This window comes from Schistocerca piceifrons, chromosome 2 (genome assembly GCF_021461385.2).
Source record: "Schistocerca piceifrons isolate TAMUIC-IGC-003096 chromosome 2, iqSchPice1.1, whole genome shotgun sequence".
Classification (NCBI taxonomy): Eukaryota; Metazoa; Arthropoda; class Insecta; order Orthoptera; family Acrididae; genus Schistocerca; species Schistocerca piceifrons.
The window spans coordinates 434,548,817-434,568,557 of NC_060139.1; the positions used below are offsets into that span (position 1 = coordinate 434,548,817).

General features: G+C 39.9%; 1 protein-coding gene across 1 annotated transcript in view; it reads right to left on the minus strand.

Moving 5' to 3' along the window:
- Positions 1-19,394, minus strand: part of LOC124777661 — a 39,546-nt gene extending 20,152 nt beyond the window's left edge. Inside the window, exons 1-2 of the mRNA XM_047253143.1 lie at positions 19,280-19,394; positions 18,875-18,999 (exon numbers count right to left, since the gene is read on the minus strand). Coding sequence (XP_047109099.1) covers positions 18,875-18,999; positions 19,280-19,318 — 164 coding nt within the window. The 5' untranslated portion in view covers positions 19,319-19,394. The remainder of the gene's footprint in view (positions 1-18,874; positions 19,000-19,279) is intronic.
- Positions 19,395-19,741: the final 347 nt, after the last annotated feature.

Here is a 19,741-nt window from a genome sequence, read left to right on the forward strand (position 1 = left end):
AGCCAATGAGCAAGAAGCTCATCATCCTGGCCAATGGCAGCCAATCACATAGATTGAATGTAGGCCTCTACAGTCAGTTCACAGTGAGTTCATGCATGATCAGTCCACAGTTCGTCTACACTGAGAAGTCAACAAACTACTGCCTATGGCAGTCATTAGTGGTTGGTATCACCGCCAGTAAGTGGACCTACTGGAAGTGACTCGGAAGATGGCTTGGTACATATGGACTTGTTAAGAAGAACTATGACACATTTATTCTACATCAGGTTGTGAACTTAGTTACTGGACATTACCTGTTCCAGAAAGTGGACACCTTCACACTTCTGTACATGTAGATTTGAGATACATTTTCAAGTTTCCTGTTTTGTCTTTCCATTATAATAAAAACATGTTGACAATTGTAGGTTTCATGTTGTTGTTTTTTAAACCCTCTCGATGTATCAATTATTCAGTATTTATAATTTAGCTTAAGTCTACTGAGCTCACTATGTGCAGCAAGGTGTGATACGTCTGCCAGCCCAAATCACATGGACAAACACAGCTGCAGATTTAAAGATTGCTGCAGACTGTCTCGGCCACACTTGTCTCAGCTTGCTGAGGCATACTACATGCTTTCCGGCTAACATATTTACAATAACCTTGTGATACTTGGCTATTTACTGGACATTGATTCAGACTCTTCTTATTTCTGGTCACTGACTTTTGACTTGCGCATGGACATGTCTAGTTCCCTAATGCAGTGTGGTTCCTGTACTCCATTCAACCTCATGTTGTGTTGACCATGAGGCATTGGTGGCATGTGTGTACACCGAGAGAGCAGTTTTATTGGAGTGATTTTCATCCCAACAGAGCTACAGTGTTCCTCAGCATTAATGTCAAGAGTTATTCAGTAAATCTCCAGAGGCCACCTCTAAAAATCTTTGTTTTTGTTTGATTCAAAAAGATTCAGGATCTATTATTTCCTGTAATGTATTAGGCTGGTGTATAAGTTTGTAGCGTTTACGTTTTGCATGTTGCTATTCTGGTTGCTGTGGTTTATTTATTGTCTGTCATTTTTTATTTGTAGTTCACTGTTGCTATTTGAGTTGACATATTGTCATTTTCTCATTTGGACATCATGAGTAGAACTGTGGACACTAGAAAATGGAGTGTCAAGTGGAGAAATTGGAACATTTCTAACTTCTTCTTCTGTTTGAGTTAAATAGAGGGGTGACAGCTATGGATACAACAAGAAACACTTGTGCTATGTACGGGGATAATGCTACTGGACCCAGCACAGCAAGCAAATGGTTTTCTGGTTTTAGAGATGATCATTTTGACATTATTGACTCTCCACATCCAGGAAGACCTTCAGGATTCCATAATGATCCAACGGGCACAATATTTCGGCAATGAAATATGATGTCATCATCAGGTGCACTGATGAACTGAGCTCCTGAGGACACGCGACCGACTAATATCCTCTGCCCACACAAGCTGCTCTGCCTGTCGTGGTCGGTGCCCACAGCCCTGTGTCAGCGGTCATGGAGACACTAGCATTATCGTCTATTACGGCACTGATGTAAGTTCTCTGTGCGCCCTGGTCACCAGATCATTTTGTTTGCTGCGTGTCTTCTTAATTAAATCCAGTTCCTGTTCCCAAGCCTTGCTAACAAGGGGAGGCCATGATGTTGGGATCACAGATATACTTCAAACTTTGTACACCTTTAGTAGACCATTAAACAAAATAATTTGGAAGTAGTAAGGTGCACTACTCAGGCTATTCCGAGAAAATTGCAATAGAAGTTTTAGGCATTTATTATGTAACTAATGTATCTACGTGTAGGGGCAGCATGCTAGAGTGGTCAAGCAGTTAGAATTCGAACTTTGTAAGATGAACATGTATGGGGCAATGGTTTGACTGCCGCTTAAACCTTCATTTTTGTAGCACAAGTGTAATTTTGATGCCATCATCAGGTGTACAGACAAACTAAGCTTCTGAGGGCGTGCAGCTGACTAATAACCCCTGCCCCCACAAGCTGCTCCGTCCATGGTTTGCACCTGCAGCCCTGTGTCAGTGGTCACGGAGACACTGGCTTTGGCATCTGCGTTGATGTAGGGTCTCTGTGCGCCCTGATCGCCATATCGTTTTGTTTGCTGAGTGTCTTCTTCATTAAACCCAGTGCTGGTTCCCAAGCCTTGCTAATAAGGGAAGACCATGACATTGAGATCATGGATTTATTTCAAACTTTGTACATATTTAGTAGGCCATAAAAACAAAATAATATGCAAGTAGTAAAGTGCACTACTCTGGCAATTCCGAGAAAATTGCAAGAGAAGTTTTAGGCATTTATTATGTAACTAATGTATCCACATGTAGGTGCTGCATGCTAGAGTTCATGTGGTTAGCGTTCGAACTCTGTAAGACGAACATGTATGAGGCAGTGGTTCAAATCCCGCTCAAACTTTCATTTTTGTAGTGCAAGTGTAATTTCCGTAGTATTCAAAAAATTTGCACCTACACTATTCATTCTCACTACATTAGCAATTTCTCACCAGTACGCAGGATAACTGCCAAATGGAGCCTACCTCTATGTCTGCAGCTTGAAACATCGAGGTGCAAAGTAGTTCCGGGTACCTTACCAGATTGCAAGTGCACGGGTTTTTGCAAATCACAACAGGCATGCATTCTCAGGAAAACTCTTTGTGTTTCTTCATTTACTCATCAATAGTTATAAATATGTGTGTAAAATTAAATTAAAAATAGTAAGTAGTCAAATAATGAATTCACTAAAACTTCACGCAAATACAAGTGTGTGTTTTTCTTTTTAATTATATTACCTCTCAAATCTCATATACATTAAATAATATGACCAATTATGAAAAAAAGTAGATTAAAAAATTAAGTTGAGTGATCCTCAAACCATCTCTTCGTACATGTTCGTCTTTCAACACTCGAACGCTAACCACTTGACCACCATGAACTATAACATGCGGCACCTATGCACAGAATCAGTTACATAACAGACACTTAAAACTTCAATTGCAATTTTTTGGAACTGCCAGAGTAGTGAACCTACTTGCATATTACATTTTTTTAGTGGCCTACTGAAGGTGTACAAAGTTTGAGGTAAATCTGTGATCCCAACGTCGCGGCCTCCCCTTGTACGATTACAGTCGCAGGCTTGGTTGATGAGATTGTCCGTGGTATGAATTTCTATGGCCTCTCTAACAACGCTGTCCTAGTATTTGAAAATCTGTGCCAAGATTCGGGTTCACTCGTACTCCATTGCATGATTCTCGACTGCTGACTTGTTGAGATAAATCAGTCGAGTGTGTCTTTGGTGTTCTTGGCAATGATCTTTGATGGTGCGCACTGTCTGTCAAACATATCTCCCCACACACTGACATGGGATCTGGTATATGCTGACCTTCCACAATTTGATGTCATCTTTGACACTTCCCAATAATGCTTGTGTTTTATTTGGTGGGCAAAAGATGGTTTATACTTGGTGCTTCTTCTACATGTGTCTGGTTTTTCCTGATAGTTTTCTAGTGGACAGTAGAAAGGCAGTGGCTGCCTCTTCCTCTGTGGCTTCTTCCATCTCCACAGATTTCACCGTTTTGGTGTGGTGGAGAGCATGCCTAATCTGCCGTTCTGGGTACCTGTTTTTTTGTAATACAGTTGTACGGTGTCCCAGCCCCTGGGGCAGACTCTCTGCATCTAAAATGGTATACATCCTGTGTACTAGTGTTTTTAGTAACCAATTTCTCTGTGAAGGGTGGTGACAACTCTCTGTATACAAATACAGGTCAGTGTGTGTTTTCTTTCAATACACAAGGTAGCCCAGGGCATCATCAGCTCTTCTCCTGACCGTGATGTTCAGGAATGGTAATCTTCCTTCTGCGTCAGTCTCCATAGTGAATTTGATGTTTGCAAGCATGGAGTTCAAATACGTACGGGAGTTTAGGAGTTTGTCCATTCCATGAGGCCAGATGACTAACGTGTCATCCACATAACACAAAAAACGTGTGGGTTTCCATTTGGATGATGGCTGGGCTTCCTTCTTGAAGTACTCCACGGACAAATTCATGACCACAGGCAAGAGTGGGCTGCCAATTGCAACTCCTTCCATTTGTTCATAGCATCCTGCTTAAACAGAAAATATGTGGAGGTCATGGTGTGTCTGAAAAAGTCAGTGGTCTTCTCATAACATTTCTAACCAATAAGTTCTAGTGACTCCCATAAGGGTACCATTTTAAATAATGAAATGATGTCAAAACTCACCAGGATATCTGAGTCTTTCACCCTGAAGTTGTTGAAGCATTTTACAAAATACACATAATTGCAGACATGATGAGAGCATTTACCAACATAAGGGTAGTATTTCTGTCAGGTATTTTGCCAGCAGTTCCAAGTCAGTCAGACTGATGATCATCTTGCATGGGGCCTCCAGTGATTGTTCGTCAAGAGATATGTGAGAATTTTTGTATTTGATATCCTGTGGACTTTGTATGTGTGGAATCAGCTGCCATCTAGGTAACACCATCAATCCAATCCCAGATCCAGGAGTTAAAATGATTGGCCAGTTGGGTGTAGCCTAAACAGTTCCTGGGAATTGCATTCAAGGCTTCAGCAGGTAAATGATCTGGCAACATGGGCGACCAGAGAATTTACATCAACGCCACCATAGACGCCGATGCTAGTGTCTCCACGACCGCCAAAGTATGGCCACAGGTACAGACCATGGACAATGCAGCTTGTGGGGGCAGTGGATATTAGTCAGCCATGTGCCCTCAGAGCTCAGTTCTTCAGTGCACCTGACAGTGATGGCATGTTTGACTGCCAAAATATTGTGCCTGCTGGACATTACAAACTGGCAGTATACTGGTAGACTATTTGATCAACAAATACACTGGGAGAAACTGAAGAATCACAGAGTATACCTTTATGGGGAAGAGATGTATCAAAGCACAAAGAAATTCGACAAGCTGCACCACCAAAGATGCTGTCTGCTGAGTGCCTTTGCCTTACCGAAGAGATGTATTGCTGAGCATATTGTGCCGAACTTTGCTAAGGTCTCGCATCACATCAATTCTGCAGCAACCAGGAGAATTAAGACGTGGGCCAGCCTTGCTTTGGTATGTTAGACAGTGCACTTTACCCACCGAAGCACTGAATTCAATCCCCAAGAATTATATAGACTATGTTTACAACTGACCATTTTAATTTCTGGACCTGCGATTGGATTGGTGGTGTTGCCTCGATGGCAGTCTCCTCATAGAAAGGCCACAGGATATCAAATATCAAAATTCTCAGTCTCTCTGACAAATCATCAGTGGCGGCCCCATGCAACATGATTGTCTAATCATCAATCTGACTGACATGGAGCTGAGTGATGATGCAGTTTCAGTTCTGGAGAAGGGACTTAACTTTGCTCCCATCTCTAAGTACATACTGGTTGCAGACATGGTTAGTGCAGTTCAACAAGTCGCGGCATGACTACTGCCTGAAGCAGTGGAAGAAGTACATCATGAAGCATGCTGTGTTCTGATAAGAACTAAGCCTATAAAATCAAACATTACCAGCAGAGAGCAAGGGCAATTCAGGACCTGAGAGAGTGCCCTGAGGTTGCCATCTTACCTGCTGACAAACACGATGTTACTGTGGTTCTTTCCCACAAAGACTATCTTAAGAAGATGCAGGGCCTGCTGGATGATGACTCCTACAGGAAGATCAATGCTGACTCCGCAAAGAAGGTAGAGAAAAAGACTAGGGCCCATTTGAGGATGTTGATTTACCATACAGTCTCGCCAGAAAACTGTTACACAAGGACGTGTACCACCAAGACTTTATGGACTGCCTAAAGTTCACAGAGATGGGGTACCATTGCGTTCCATACTCAGCAACATTAGGGCACCTACACATTTGCTGGCAAAATGCCCGATGGAAATACTAAGCCCTTATGTGGGTAAATGCACTCATCATACCCACAATTCTGTGGATTTTGTAAAACATCTCGACAATCTCACTGTGAAAGACTCAGATATCCAGGTGAGTATTGATGTTGTTTCATCACTCACCAGGGTACCTCTACAAGAGCCACTAGAGCTCATTGGTCAGAAGTTTGATGAAAAACCACTGACCTTTCCAGCCATGTCCTGACTTCCACCATTTTCTATTTAATGCAGAATACAATGAACAAATGAAAGGAGTCACAAAGTGCAGTTCACTGTCACCTGTAGTCATGAATCTGAATCTGGAGTACTTTAAGGAGGAAGCCCTGGTGCCATCCAAGCGCCCCTGGTAGCTGAGTGGTCAGCACGACAGACTGTCAATCCTAAGGGCCCGGGTTTCTCTGCTCCGCTCAGGGACTGGGTGTTGTGTTGTCCTAATCATCATCATGTGGGCATGGATAGTGTCAGTATAAGTGGGTATAATTTAGCATCTTACACTTGTAGATCTAGGATGGATAAAGGAGGAGTTGCCATTTTCATAAAACAAGGGTATAAAAACAAAACTGTAGGAATGAGCAAATTTTGTGTTGATCAGCACTTTGATGTTTGTGCATGTGAACTTCAGCTAGATAATGTAGTATTGATATTAGCAACACTGTACAGGTCCCCATTAGGAGACTGGGAGATGTTCACAAAAAAGTTTGGCTCCCTATTATGCTGTCTGTCAGACAAAAAGAAGAAGTTATTAATCTGTGGTGATTTCAATGTAAACTTTCTAAGTAATTCTGATAGGAAAAGTGAACTAGAAGTGTTATTAACAACATATAAATTAGAATCAGTGATCAATTTCCCTACTTGTATAGCTCAGGAGAGTAGCACGATAATAGATAATGTATTTGTACAGAAAGAGGATGTAAATAAACCCGTGCTTTCCCTGTGGTAAATGGATTGTCAGACCATGATGCACAACTAATTAACTTACAAAACCTAACAGGGTGTACAGTTCATAAACCATTAAGTAAAAATGTGAGGTCGCTCAACCCGGTATCTATACAGCACTTCAGAGAAAGCTTAAGAAATGTTAATTGGGGAGATGTATATCATGAGCAAATGCTAATGATAAGTGCAAAATATTTCTTGATACATTTATATCCCTCTTTGAACATTGTTTCCCAAAGAAAATTACCAAGTGTAACACCACACACTTTTCAAAACAACCTTGGATTACTACAGGTATTAAAGTGTCTTCAGGAAGAAAAAGAAAACTGTATGAGACAGCAAGAACTAGTAAAGATCCAGAAGTAGTTTTACAATATAAAAATTATTGTAACATACTGAGAAAAGTTGTAAGGAAATCAAGAAAAATGTATGTTAGAGAAGAAATTAACAACTCTGGCAATAAATAAAATCAATATGGAATGTTGTTAGGAGAGAGACAGGAAAAGTAACCACGGGGGTAGGTAGTATTACTGTTAAAGAAAACGAGACCATCCTATCCAACAGTACACAAGCAGCTAATGTATTTAACAACCATTTCTTAAGTGTAGGAGAAAAAATTGGTGAGACCAGTTCAAAAGAAAAAAGCTAGGCAGTACATGAAAGAGTCTGTTCTGAAAAGAAATTGTCAGATTAAGTTTCACCTAACAATCACTTGTGAAATGAGTAAAATTATTAAATCTCTGATAAATAAATGTTCTGTTGGAGTAGATGACATCTCTAATAAGATATTAAAACAATGTGGAGCAATTACAGCTGATGTTCTGGGTGCCATATGTAATGCATCACTAACTCAAGATATTTTCCCAGACAGGTTAAAATATGCCATTGTCAGGCCTCTCTACAAAAAGGACGACATCGCAGAGGTCAATAATTATCAGCCAGTATCCTTGCTTACAGCATTCTCCAAAATCTTCGAGAAAGTCATGTACTCATGAGTGGTGAGCCATCTAACAGTAATGAGATACTTAGTAAATCACAGTTCGGATTTCAAAAATGTTGTTCCACTGAGACAGCAATATACAATTTCACTGTCCACATAATAGAGTTTTTAAATAGTAAAATGTCACCAATAGGAATTTTCTGTGACTTGTCCAAAGCATTTGATTGTGAACCATGAGATTATGTTACGGAAATTACAATTCTTTGGTATAAATGGAATAGCATATGAGTGGTTTAAATCATACCTACAGAACAGTAAGCAAAAAGTCTCCTTATATGGGTCAAGAGATTTAAATAAGTTTGCCACTTCATCTAAAGGGGGTGAAATTACATTAGGTATTCCACAGGGTTCAATCATGGGTCCCCTTCTGTTCTTGATATATGTGAACAACCTCCCTTCCTATCTGAAACAGGAAGCTGAACTGACACTGTTTGCTGATGATACAAGCATCATTATTAATCCAGTAAAAGGAAGTCCAATTGAAAATGATACAAATAAGGTCTTTGGAAAAGTCATTAATTGGTTTTCTGCAAATGGGCTTGCTCTAAACTTTGAAAAAACACAGTACAGCCAATTTTCTGCTGGAAAAGGTACAGTTCCTTCAATAAATATAACACATCAACAGAAGTCAGTAGACATGATAGAGCATACTAAGATTTTGGGTGTACATATAGATGATACATGAATCTTAATCGGAAAATTCATATTTTGGATCTCCTAAAGTGACTAGGTTATGCAACTTTTGTGATCAGAATAATTGCCAATTTTGAGGATATAGAAATTAGTAAGCTAACATACTTTGCATACTTTCGCTCTCTGATGTCATATGGAATAATACACTCCTGGAAATTGAAATAAGAACACCGTGAATTCATTGTCCCAGGAAGGGGAAACTTTATTGACACATTCCTGGGGTCAGATACATCACATGATCACACTAACAGAACCACAGGCACATAGACACAGGCAACAGAGCATGCACAATGTCGGCACTAGTACAGTGTATATCCACCTTTCGCAGCAATGCAGGCTGCTATTCTCCCATGGAGACGATCGTAGAGATGCTGGATGTAGTCCTGTGGAACGGCTTGCCATGCCATTTCCACCTGGCGCCTCAGTTGGACCAGCGTTCGTGCTGGACGTGCTGACCGCGTGAGACGACGCTTCATCCAGTCCCAAACATGCTCAATGGGGGACAGATCCGGAGATCTTGCTGGCCAGGGTAGTTGACTTACACCTTCTAGAGCACGTTGGGTGGCACGGGATACATGCGGACGTGCATTGTCCTGTTGGAACAGCAAGTTCCCTTGCCGGTCTAGGAATGGTAGAACGATGGGTTCGATGACGGTTTCGATGTACCGTGCACTATTCAGTGTCCCCTCGACGATCACCAGTGGTGTACGGCCAGTGTAGGAGATCGGTCCCCACACCATGATGCCGGGTGTTGGCCCTGTGTGCCTCGGTCGTATGCAGTCCTGATTGTGGCGCTCACCTGCACGGCGCCAAACACGCATACGACCATCATTGGCACCAAGGCAGAAGCGACTCTCATCGCTGAAGACGACACGTCTCCATTCGTCCCTCCATTTACGCCTGTCGCGACACCACTGGAGGCGGGCTGCACGATGTTGGGGCGTGAGCGGAAGACGGCCTAACGGTGTGCGGGACCGTAGCCCAGCTTCATGGAGACGGTTGCGAATGGTCCTCGCCGATACCCCAGGAGCAACAGTGTCCCTAATTTGCTGGGAAGTGGCGGTGCGGTCCCCTACGGCACTGCGTAGGATCCTACGGTCTTGGCGTGCATCCGTGCGTCGCTGCGGTCCGGTCCCAGGTCGAGGGGCACGTGCACCTTCCGCCGACCACTGGCGACAACATCGATGTACTGTGGAGACCTCACGCCCCACGTGTTGAGCAATTCGGCAGTACGTCCACCCGGCCTCCCGCATGCCCACTATACGCCCTCGCTCAAAGTCCGTCAACTGCACATACGGTTCACGTCCACGCTGTCGTGGCATGCTACCAGTGTTAAAGACTGCGATGGAGCTCCGTATGCCACGGCAAACTGGCTGACACTGACGGCGGCGGTGCACAAATGCTGCGCAGCTAGCGCCATTCGACGGCCAACACCGCGGTTCCTGGTGTGTCCGCTGTGCCGTGCGTGTGATCATTGCTTGTACAGCCCTCTCGCAGTGTCCGGAGCAAGTATGGTGGGTCTGACACACCGGTGTCAATGTGTTCTTTTTTCCATTTCCAGGAGTGTATTTTGGGGTAACTCAACATTTAGACAAAAAGTACTCACTGCTCAAAAGAAAGGGGTTAGAATAATGTGTAGGGTTCATAGTCACACAGTTTGTAGTCATCTTTTTAAAAGACTGGGAATTCTTACAACAGCCTCACAATACATCTACTCACTATTGAAATTTGTTCTCAACACTATAGACCAGTTTAAAAACAACAGTGACATTCATAATTATAATACCAGAAAAAAGAAAGACGTACACTATCCTTTGCTCAACCTGTATTTAGCACAGAAAGGGGTAAAATATGCTGCTATAAAAATTTTTGACAAATTACTAGATGAAATAAGGTGTCTGACAGACAGCGGTAATAGCTTCAAAAATAAATTGAAATCATATCTCCTTGACAACTCCTTCTATACTATAGATGAATTCTTGAATAGGAGTAATTAAATCTATAAATATAATATACGCATTTTGTGCCATTTAAGGGAATGGGGTTAACAATAGAAATATTGATCTTTAACTCTGTATTATAATATATATATATATATATATATATATATATATATATATATATATATTAAAAAATTTTGTTTCATATGTGCATTTCTTGTGCACTTGACACGTTCCACATCATAACGGCTTCTGTACCGTTGGATTGATCAATGGAACACACAACCAACTAACTAACCACGTGTTTTTTTTCTGTTATGTGGATGACATATTTGTCATTTGGCCCCATGGATTGGACGAACTCCTCGACCTCTTTACACATTTGAACTCCATACATCCCAATATCAAATTCACTTTGAAGACCGAAGCAGAAGGAACATTACCATTCCTGGATGTCATGGTCAGGAGAAGGAGCTAATGGTACCCTGGGCCACAGTGTGTATCAGAATAAAACACACACTGACCTGTATTTGCATGCAGAGAGCTGCCACCACCCTTCACAGAGGAATAGGGTACTAAAACACTATTACACAGGGTGTGCACCACTCAGATGCAGAGAGTCTGTCCCAGATGCTGGAATATCTCAGAACTGTATTCCCAGAAAATGAATACCCAGAATGGCAGATTAGGCGCGCTCTCCACCCAACACAACAGCACACTCTGTGGAGATGGAAGAAGCCATGGAGGAAGATCCAGCCACTGTCTTAATACTTTACACTGACATATTACTGGAAAAAATCAGAGGCATATTGAAGAAGCATCGAGTAAAAACCATTGTTTGCCTGCCCAATAAAACATGAGCATTACTGGGAAGTCAAAAAGGTGATCTCAGTTTGTGCAAGACGGCTTATACCAGATTCCATGTCAATGGGGGAAGACATATATTAGACAGCCAGTGTGCACCATTGAAGATCTGAGAACACCGTAGGCACACACGACTGATTTATCCCAACAAGTCAGCAGTTGCAGAACACTGTTTGTCCAAGACTCATCCCATAGAGTGCAAGTGTACCAGGATCTTGGCACAGACTTCTAGATAATGGGACAGAGTCATTAGAGAGGCCATAGAAAATTTGTACCAAGACCAATCTCATCAACCAAGATTGCGGCTGTAATCGTAACAAGGCCTGGGAACCAGCATTGAGTTTAAATAAGAAGACTCTCAGTGAACAAAACAATCTGGTGACCAAGGCAGACAGAGAACTTACATCAACACCATCGCAGACACTGATGCTAGTCTCTCTGCGACCACTGGCATGCGGTCACAGGTGTACACAGAGCAGCTCATGAGGGCAGAGGATATAAGTCAGCCATGCACCCTTAGGAACACAGTTCATCAGTGGACTTAACAATGGCAACATGTCTGATGGCTGAAATATTGTGCCCGTTGGACACTATGAACTGAGAGTACATCTGTGAACTGTTCGATCAACAAATAGACTGGAGAAACTGAAGAATCAATCAAGCCATAATGACCCACATCAGTATATTTGAGAACTGGCAAATGTGATGAACTGTGATCATTCCACCATCATGTGGTATATGTATGCAGTGGGGAGGTTAAAATATCAGGAGTATGGCTAATGCATGCTCTAAGCTAAAGTTACAAAAATCAGTCTGTGGCAATACGTGTATTTCTGCTTGCTTGTCATTAATTATGTTGTGAACAGCACCAAGCATTCCATCCCGCATCATTACTGGTGACGAGGAATGGTTTCTGTATGCTAATATATGAAAAAGAAAGGAATTGTTGAGCCTGAACAAAGCAGCAACCCTGTACAAAGACATGCGCATGTCCACAAAAGATAATGTTATACATCTGATGGAACAGCGTTGGTGTGATGTATTGCGAATTGCTTCCCCAAGGTGTAACGATCACTGAAGACAATTACTGTCAACACTGAGATGTCCTGCAGGCACAATCCAAGAACAATGACCAGGAAGACAGAGTGAAGTGATGCTACACCATGATAGTGCCTGCCTGTATTCTGCTAGATTTGCACTTTACAGGAGTTGGGTTGGGAAGTTACTCCACATCCATCTTATTCACTTGATGCTGCACCCTCAGATTTTCACCTTTTCTGCTCTTTATTGCACAGCCTTCAAGGAATTTTCTTTCTGGACGAAAATGCCCTACAAACATTGTTCAATAAGTTCTTCACTCAAAGCCACATGATTTCTACTGTTGTGGTATCAAAAAGTTAATCCAGCTTTGGCAGACTGTTGAAAATAGTGGAGGAGAATATGTTACTGATGAGTAAAGTCTCTTGTGTGTATCTGTTGTTTTTATGAAACTTATGGAAAAATGCTATCAACTTACACACCAGTCTGATATTTAAACTTAATTGGTGTTCAGTAAAAACGTGCTGTTGAAGAATCTGATGTACAACATTATTATTGTGACTTCTGAAATTTTCCCGGCGTATTTCTTCTTCTAATAATTTCCGGGTATGCAGCCGGATCCCGTCGACATTCTGCCACGATTAACATGAAAGATACACCCGTCTGCGGCAACCGTCAAAATCGGCAGTAGCAGAGCACTGTATTTCTTTGGGACATTCAATGGAATACAATGTAACAAAAATTTTATCCCCGGTTTCCGGTTTTTGGGATTCCGTAATCAAGGAATCAGTGGAAATACGTCTTGCCAATAATCTTATAAATCGTGACAACGGCTTTCAGCTGGATAAAAATTGGAATCCTGTTATTAAAATTATACATTCACAGCGGAATCGACAGTGTCATTCGATACTCAATGACTAGATGAACCTTTATTTCCACCACCGAGGGCAGCACGTACAACTCGGCTATGCTGCACATGTCAACACCTGACGCATGCGCTGTAGGATGCCAGTACATTTCACATGCGCGACATTCGGCATAAATACCGCGACTGCACCTGGGCTCTTCAGTAGTTGTGTACTCACCTGATGATGGCCGGACGTCTCTGGGCCGAAATATCGTGGCAGAATGTCGACGGGATCCGGCTGCATACCCGGAAATTATTAGAAGAACATTATTATTAGTTCCCTCAGGGTTACTAGCCACCCAAACTATTTGGTGAGGCCTGTTAGTTGCACTAGAAGTGGAAGAGGTGCAGTTTTTCACTGTAATGTCTGATGCCAGTTATGAAGGTAAGACTCCATCTATGCAAGAGGGATCCCATCAGTGCTTGTTGTTCCATACAATCAAAGACCTTGATAAGGTTACAGAATATACTAACAGGATAGGTTTTGTTGTTTAGTTTTGCCAGGATTTAAAGTTTGAGGAGCCGCACGGTAGCTGTGCGGTCTGAAGCGCCTTGCCATGGTTCTCGCAGCTCCCCCCTTGGGCATGGGTGTGTGTGTTGTCCTTATCATAAGTTAGATTAAGTAGTGTGTAAGCCTAGGGATCGGTGACCTCAGCAGATTGGTCCCATAGAACTTACCTCAAATTTTCAAAATTAAAGTTTGAGATCATATATGGGTTTCTCTGAAGAGAATCTTTGATGGAATTGAGGTGGAAACGTAGTTGACAAGTTATGCTGTGTAAATGAGTCAGTATTTCATTTAAGCTACTCACTTAGATTAGATTAGATTAGATTAATACTAGTTCCATGGATCATGAATACGATGTTTCGTAATGATGTGGAACGGGTCAAATATTCCAATACATGACATAATTAAGTTAATTTAACAACATACTTAAGTTAATATAACAACTTTTTTTATTTTCGTGTTTTTTTATTTTTTACTTTTTTTATAATTTTTTTGTCTGTTTTTTTCTTTTTTTCTTAATTTGTATCTAAAAATTCCTCTACGGAGTAGAAGGAGTTGTCATTCAGAAATTCTTTTAATTTCTTCTTAAATACTTGTTGGTTATCTGTGAGACTTTTGATACTATTTGGTAAGTGACCAAAGACTTTAGTGGCAGTATAATTCACACCTTTCTGTGCCAAAGTTAGATTTAATCTTGAATAGTGAAGATCATCCTTTCTCCTAGTACTGTAGTTATGCACACTGCTATTATTTTTGAATTGGGTTTGGTTGTTAATAACAAATTTCATAAGAGAGTATATATACTGAGAAGCTACTGTGAATATCCCTAGATCCTTAAATAAATGTCTGCAGGATGATCTTGGGTGGACTCCAGCTATTATTCTGATTACACGCTTTTGTGCAATAAATACTTTATTCCTCAGTGATGAATTACCCCAAAATATGATGCCATATGAAAGCAATGAGTGAAAATAGGCGTAGTAAGCTAATTTACTAAGATGTTTATCACCAAAATTTGCAATGACCCTTATTGCATAAGTAGCTGAACTCAAACATTTCAGCAGATCATCAATGAGTTTCTTCCAATTTAATCTCTCATCAATGGACACACCTAAAAATTTGGAATATTCTACCTTAGCTATATGCTTCTGATTAAGGTCTATATTTATTAATGGCATCGTACCATTCACTGTACGGAACTGTATGTACTGTGTCTTATCAATTCACTGATAGTCCATTTACAAGGAACCACTTAGTAATTTTCTGAAAGACAGTATTGACAATTTCATCAGTTAATTCTTGTTTGTCAGGTGTGATTATTATACTTGTATCATCAGCAAAGAGAACTAACTTTGCCTCTTCATGAATATAGAATGGCAAGTCATTAATATATATTAAGAACAACAAAGGACCCAAGACTGACCCTTGTGGAACCCCATTCTTGATAGTTCCCCAGTTTGAGGAATGTGCTGATCTTTGCATATTATGAGAACTGCTTATTTCAACTTTCTGCACTCTTCCAGTTAGGTACAAATTAAACCATTTGTGCACTGTCCCACTCATGCCACAATACTTGAGCTTGTCTAGCAGAATTTCATGATTTACACAATCAAAAGCCTTTGAGAGACCACAAAAAATCCCAATGGGTGGTGTTCAGTTATTCAGATCATTCAAAATTTGATTGGTGAAAGCATATATGGCATTTTCTGTTGAAAAACCTTTCTGGAAACCAAACTGACATTTTGTTAGTACTTCATTTTTACAGATATGTGAAGCTACTCTTAAATACATTACTTTCTCAAAAATTTTGGATAAAGCTGTTAGAAGGGAGATTGGACGGTAATTCTTGACATCAGATCTATCCCCATTTTTATGCAAAGGTATAACGATAGCATATTTCTGCCTATCAGGGGAAAATGCCCTGTTCCAGAGAGCTATTACACAGGTGGCTGAGAATCTTACTTATCTGTTGAGAACAAGCTTTTAGTCTTTTGCTGGAAATGCCATCAATTCCATGTGAGTTTTTGCTTTTAAGCAAGTTTATTATTTTCCTAATTTCAGAGGGAGAAGTGGGTGAGATTTCAATTGTATCAAATTGCATAGGTATGGCCTCTTCCATTAACAGCCTAGCATCTTAACACCTGGATCCTACTATATCCACAACATTTAGAAAATGATTATTAAAAATATTTTCAACTTCTGACTTTTTGTTCATAAAGTTTTTATTCAATTTGATGGTAATACTGTCTTCCTCTGCTCTTGGTTGACCTGTTTCTCTTTTAATAATATTCCAAATTGTTTTAATTTTATTATCAGAGTTGCTGATTTCAGACATGATACACATACTTCTGGATTTTTTAATAACTTTTCTTAATAACACAGTAGTTTTTATAATGTTTGATAGTTTCTGGGTCACTACTCTTTCTTGCTGTCAGATACATTTCCCTTTACTGGTTACAAGATATTTTTATACCCTTAGTAAGCCATGGTTTGTTACAGAGTTTCTTACGAGTATATTTAACTATTTTCTTGGGGAAGCAGTTTTCAAATGCATTTACAAAAATGTCATGAAATAAATTATATTTTAAATTGGCATCAGGTTCACGGTACACCTCATCCCAGTCTAACTGCTGTAGACTTTCCCTGAAATTTGCAATTGTTAAATCGTTGACTGAACGCACTACTTTGGAGAACTGTTTAGTATTGCTGAATGGAGCTATGTCATATATTGTAACTAGCTGTGCACCATTATCAGAAAGACCATTCTCAACAGGCTGAGCATTTATCTGGTTAAACTTATCTTGGTCTATAAAGAAGTTATCTATCAGTGAGCTGCTATCCTTTTATCACCCGAGTAGGAAAATCAATAACGGGTGTCAAATTGAAAGAACCGAGTAATACTTCAAGGTCATTTTTCCTATTACCCTCTTTCAGAGAATCTACATTGAAGTCCCCACAAATAATAATTTGCTTCCCCCTGTCTGACAGATAGCACAACAAGGAGTCAAAATTTTTCAGAAATAGATGAAAACTTCCTGATGGGGACCTATATACAGTTACAATTATAAATGTGCCTTTATTTAATTTAAGCTCACAGGCACATGCTTCTATATGTTTCTCTACACAAAACTTTTTTGTTTCTATACTTTTTGCACAATGATAACTTTTGACATATATCGCAACTCCTCCTTTCTCCATATTTTCTCTCATTACATGTGCAGAGAGCTTATATCCACTTACATTTACCTTATCCATATCAGTAACAATGTGATGCTCAGACAGGCATAGTATATCTATTTCATCCTCAGCTTCTAAATCTTCTAAACAAACCAGAAGCTCATCTATTTTATTCTTTAAACTCCCAATATTTTGATGAAATATACTCACATTATTTTTAATTATACTTTTATGAGAACCTTTCCTTATTCTAACATTTGCAGTACTCTACTGTCTGAGTTTCTCATTGTGCTTAGGCCTAGTTCCTATACCAGTGGTCACATGGTGTTCACAGAGGCAGATTATGTCAACTGAGTTGGGTGACTTTAATTCATCAATACAATTACCTAGGACTGAGATACAACTTGGTGGAGATAAAATTTCTGGTGATTGGTGAAAAATTATAATTGACAGCTGTGATTGGTGATCCAATGTGCTAGAATTGTGCTGTTTAATTTCTTTCCTAAACTGAAGATTTGTTTCAATCCTGACCTCTTGTAGAACTTGACATCTTTCTGTCTTACCTATCCTAAAAAAGGTGCTGCTCCAACACCTGTAACCACTGGTATTTTACCATTCATGGCAGTGCCTCCCCCCCTTAAATTTCCTGCTATTACCCCAGCCAGTTTCCCCTTCCCTTTCCTGTTGAGATGTAGGCCATGCCTGGTATAGTCCCACCTACTGAGAGAATCAACAGGAACCACACCAATATGAGATTTCAATTATGTGCTAGAAACACCATCATAACTTTTTGACATAATTTTTATTAACAATAATATTAAAGGGATAGACTGCTACTCACCATGTAGAGGAGATGGCGAGTTGCAGACAGGCATAACACAAACACTGCTGTACAATTGAGCTTTCAATCAAAAGGCCACGGTCTCTGGCCACTCAGGTAAGTCTCAGTGGCCAGAGACAGTGGTCATGTGTGTGTGTTGTGCTTATGTGAATGTGTGTGTTTTTTCTGCTTTAGAGGAAGTCCTTTTGGCTGAAGCTCAAATGTATAGCAGTCTTTTTGTTGTCCCTCTCTGTGACTCAACAACTCCTTTATAAAGTGAGTAAATATTGGCATTATTCCATCCTGGATTTTCCATTGTTTGTTTCAGTAGCAATACCATCTTTGTGAATCTGTTCCCAACTTTCTTTTAGTAAGTTCACTTTAAACGAATGACTCAGTCATTTTTTACAATTTTGTTATGCACTACTTTTCTTTTTGCAAATCTGAATATAAATGCTTGGTGTTTTATTCTCAGCAGGGAAATCACCTAGAATTATTTGTGATATTATAGCATTTGTTTTCTAAAGACAGTAACAAATTACTATATTTCATAATTTACACCAACAAGTTTTTATGTTGATTGAATTTATCTGAATAACTATGAATACTAAAGTTTCTACTTTTACTGTGAAAACATGGTTGTATAAATGACAAGTAATAAATCTCCAGTTCTTGGATTTTCTTTCTGGAAGAGATGCACAGACAGAAGGCAAAAAAAGGCAAATATATAAGTGTGCAATATACATGAATAACTCTCTGAGAAGTCAGAGCTAACCGAATAGTCTGGTGAACTTGGAAGAAACAAAGTAATTGCAGACTCTCTTCAGTGTCTTAAAATCTGAGTATCTTATGTATTTTACATTGCATTTTTCATATGACATCTGAAAGCTTGTTTTTATGTCACTATTAGATCTGAATTCCTGGCTGAAATAATTCCTTGAAATCACCAAGTTCTTCAACATTTCACTTGCAGACCCAGCATTAGAACAAAACACATTGGACATGAATATACTATATACTAAAGTAGAGGAAAAGTGAACAAAAGTATTACTTGTTGTTTCCATGAGGGTCATTAGCCATAATTTCAACACGACTACCATACTGGTAAACACGTCCATTTGGGTGAATTAATGAAGATGTAGAGCCACTGCTGCTGAGTGTCAAGACAATATTGTTCTGGAAAAGAAAACTTAGATAAAGAAATTGTGTTGTAAAAATAATTTAACGTGTTTTAAAATGACATTTCAGCTTTCTGAAAGAGGACACTAAAATACATATAGTGGTACTTATGATTTTTGCTTGAAAGATAGTGTGTTCATCTTTTGTTTCACATTAAGCGAATCCTCATTTTCTATGTCTGTAAATTGAACAATAGATCATGCCTACAAAGGAACTAGTTGTACAAACTTACACATTGATGAAGATTTTCTTACAAGCTATATGAAATATAAGGTACCTTTGGATTAATAATCCTTATGGCCTGATCAACTGTCATGTCAATTCTGACTCGCTCTCGAAGCCAAAGTGATATTGTGCCGTGTGGTGTTGCTACAGCTGCTCCTATGCCCACATCTGCATCAGGTTCACGCCAGTTTTCCTGCAATTAGTGACTTCATTGTGTATGTGGTCCTCAACATTTCATAGGGAGCTAAATGAGGTACCAATAATTTTTGATGGTATCAAAATGTTAATAATATCAGTTTTAAATAGCTAATTATTAGTTATTGGTTCATGCAGTTACTTTGTGTTGCAGAACAGATTCAGTTTTCCTTTTGGAAAATCATGGTTTGCACACAACAGTATCATCACTTTATCAAGCAACCCATTTCTGTCAGAAACAGACCATCCTCACGCAAATGTGACATCATTGAAAGGCAAATGGAAGAACATAGAGGTTACACTGGACAACAGGAAAAAT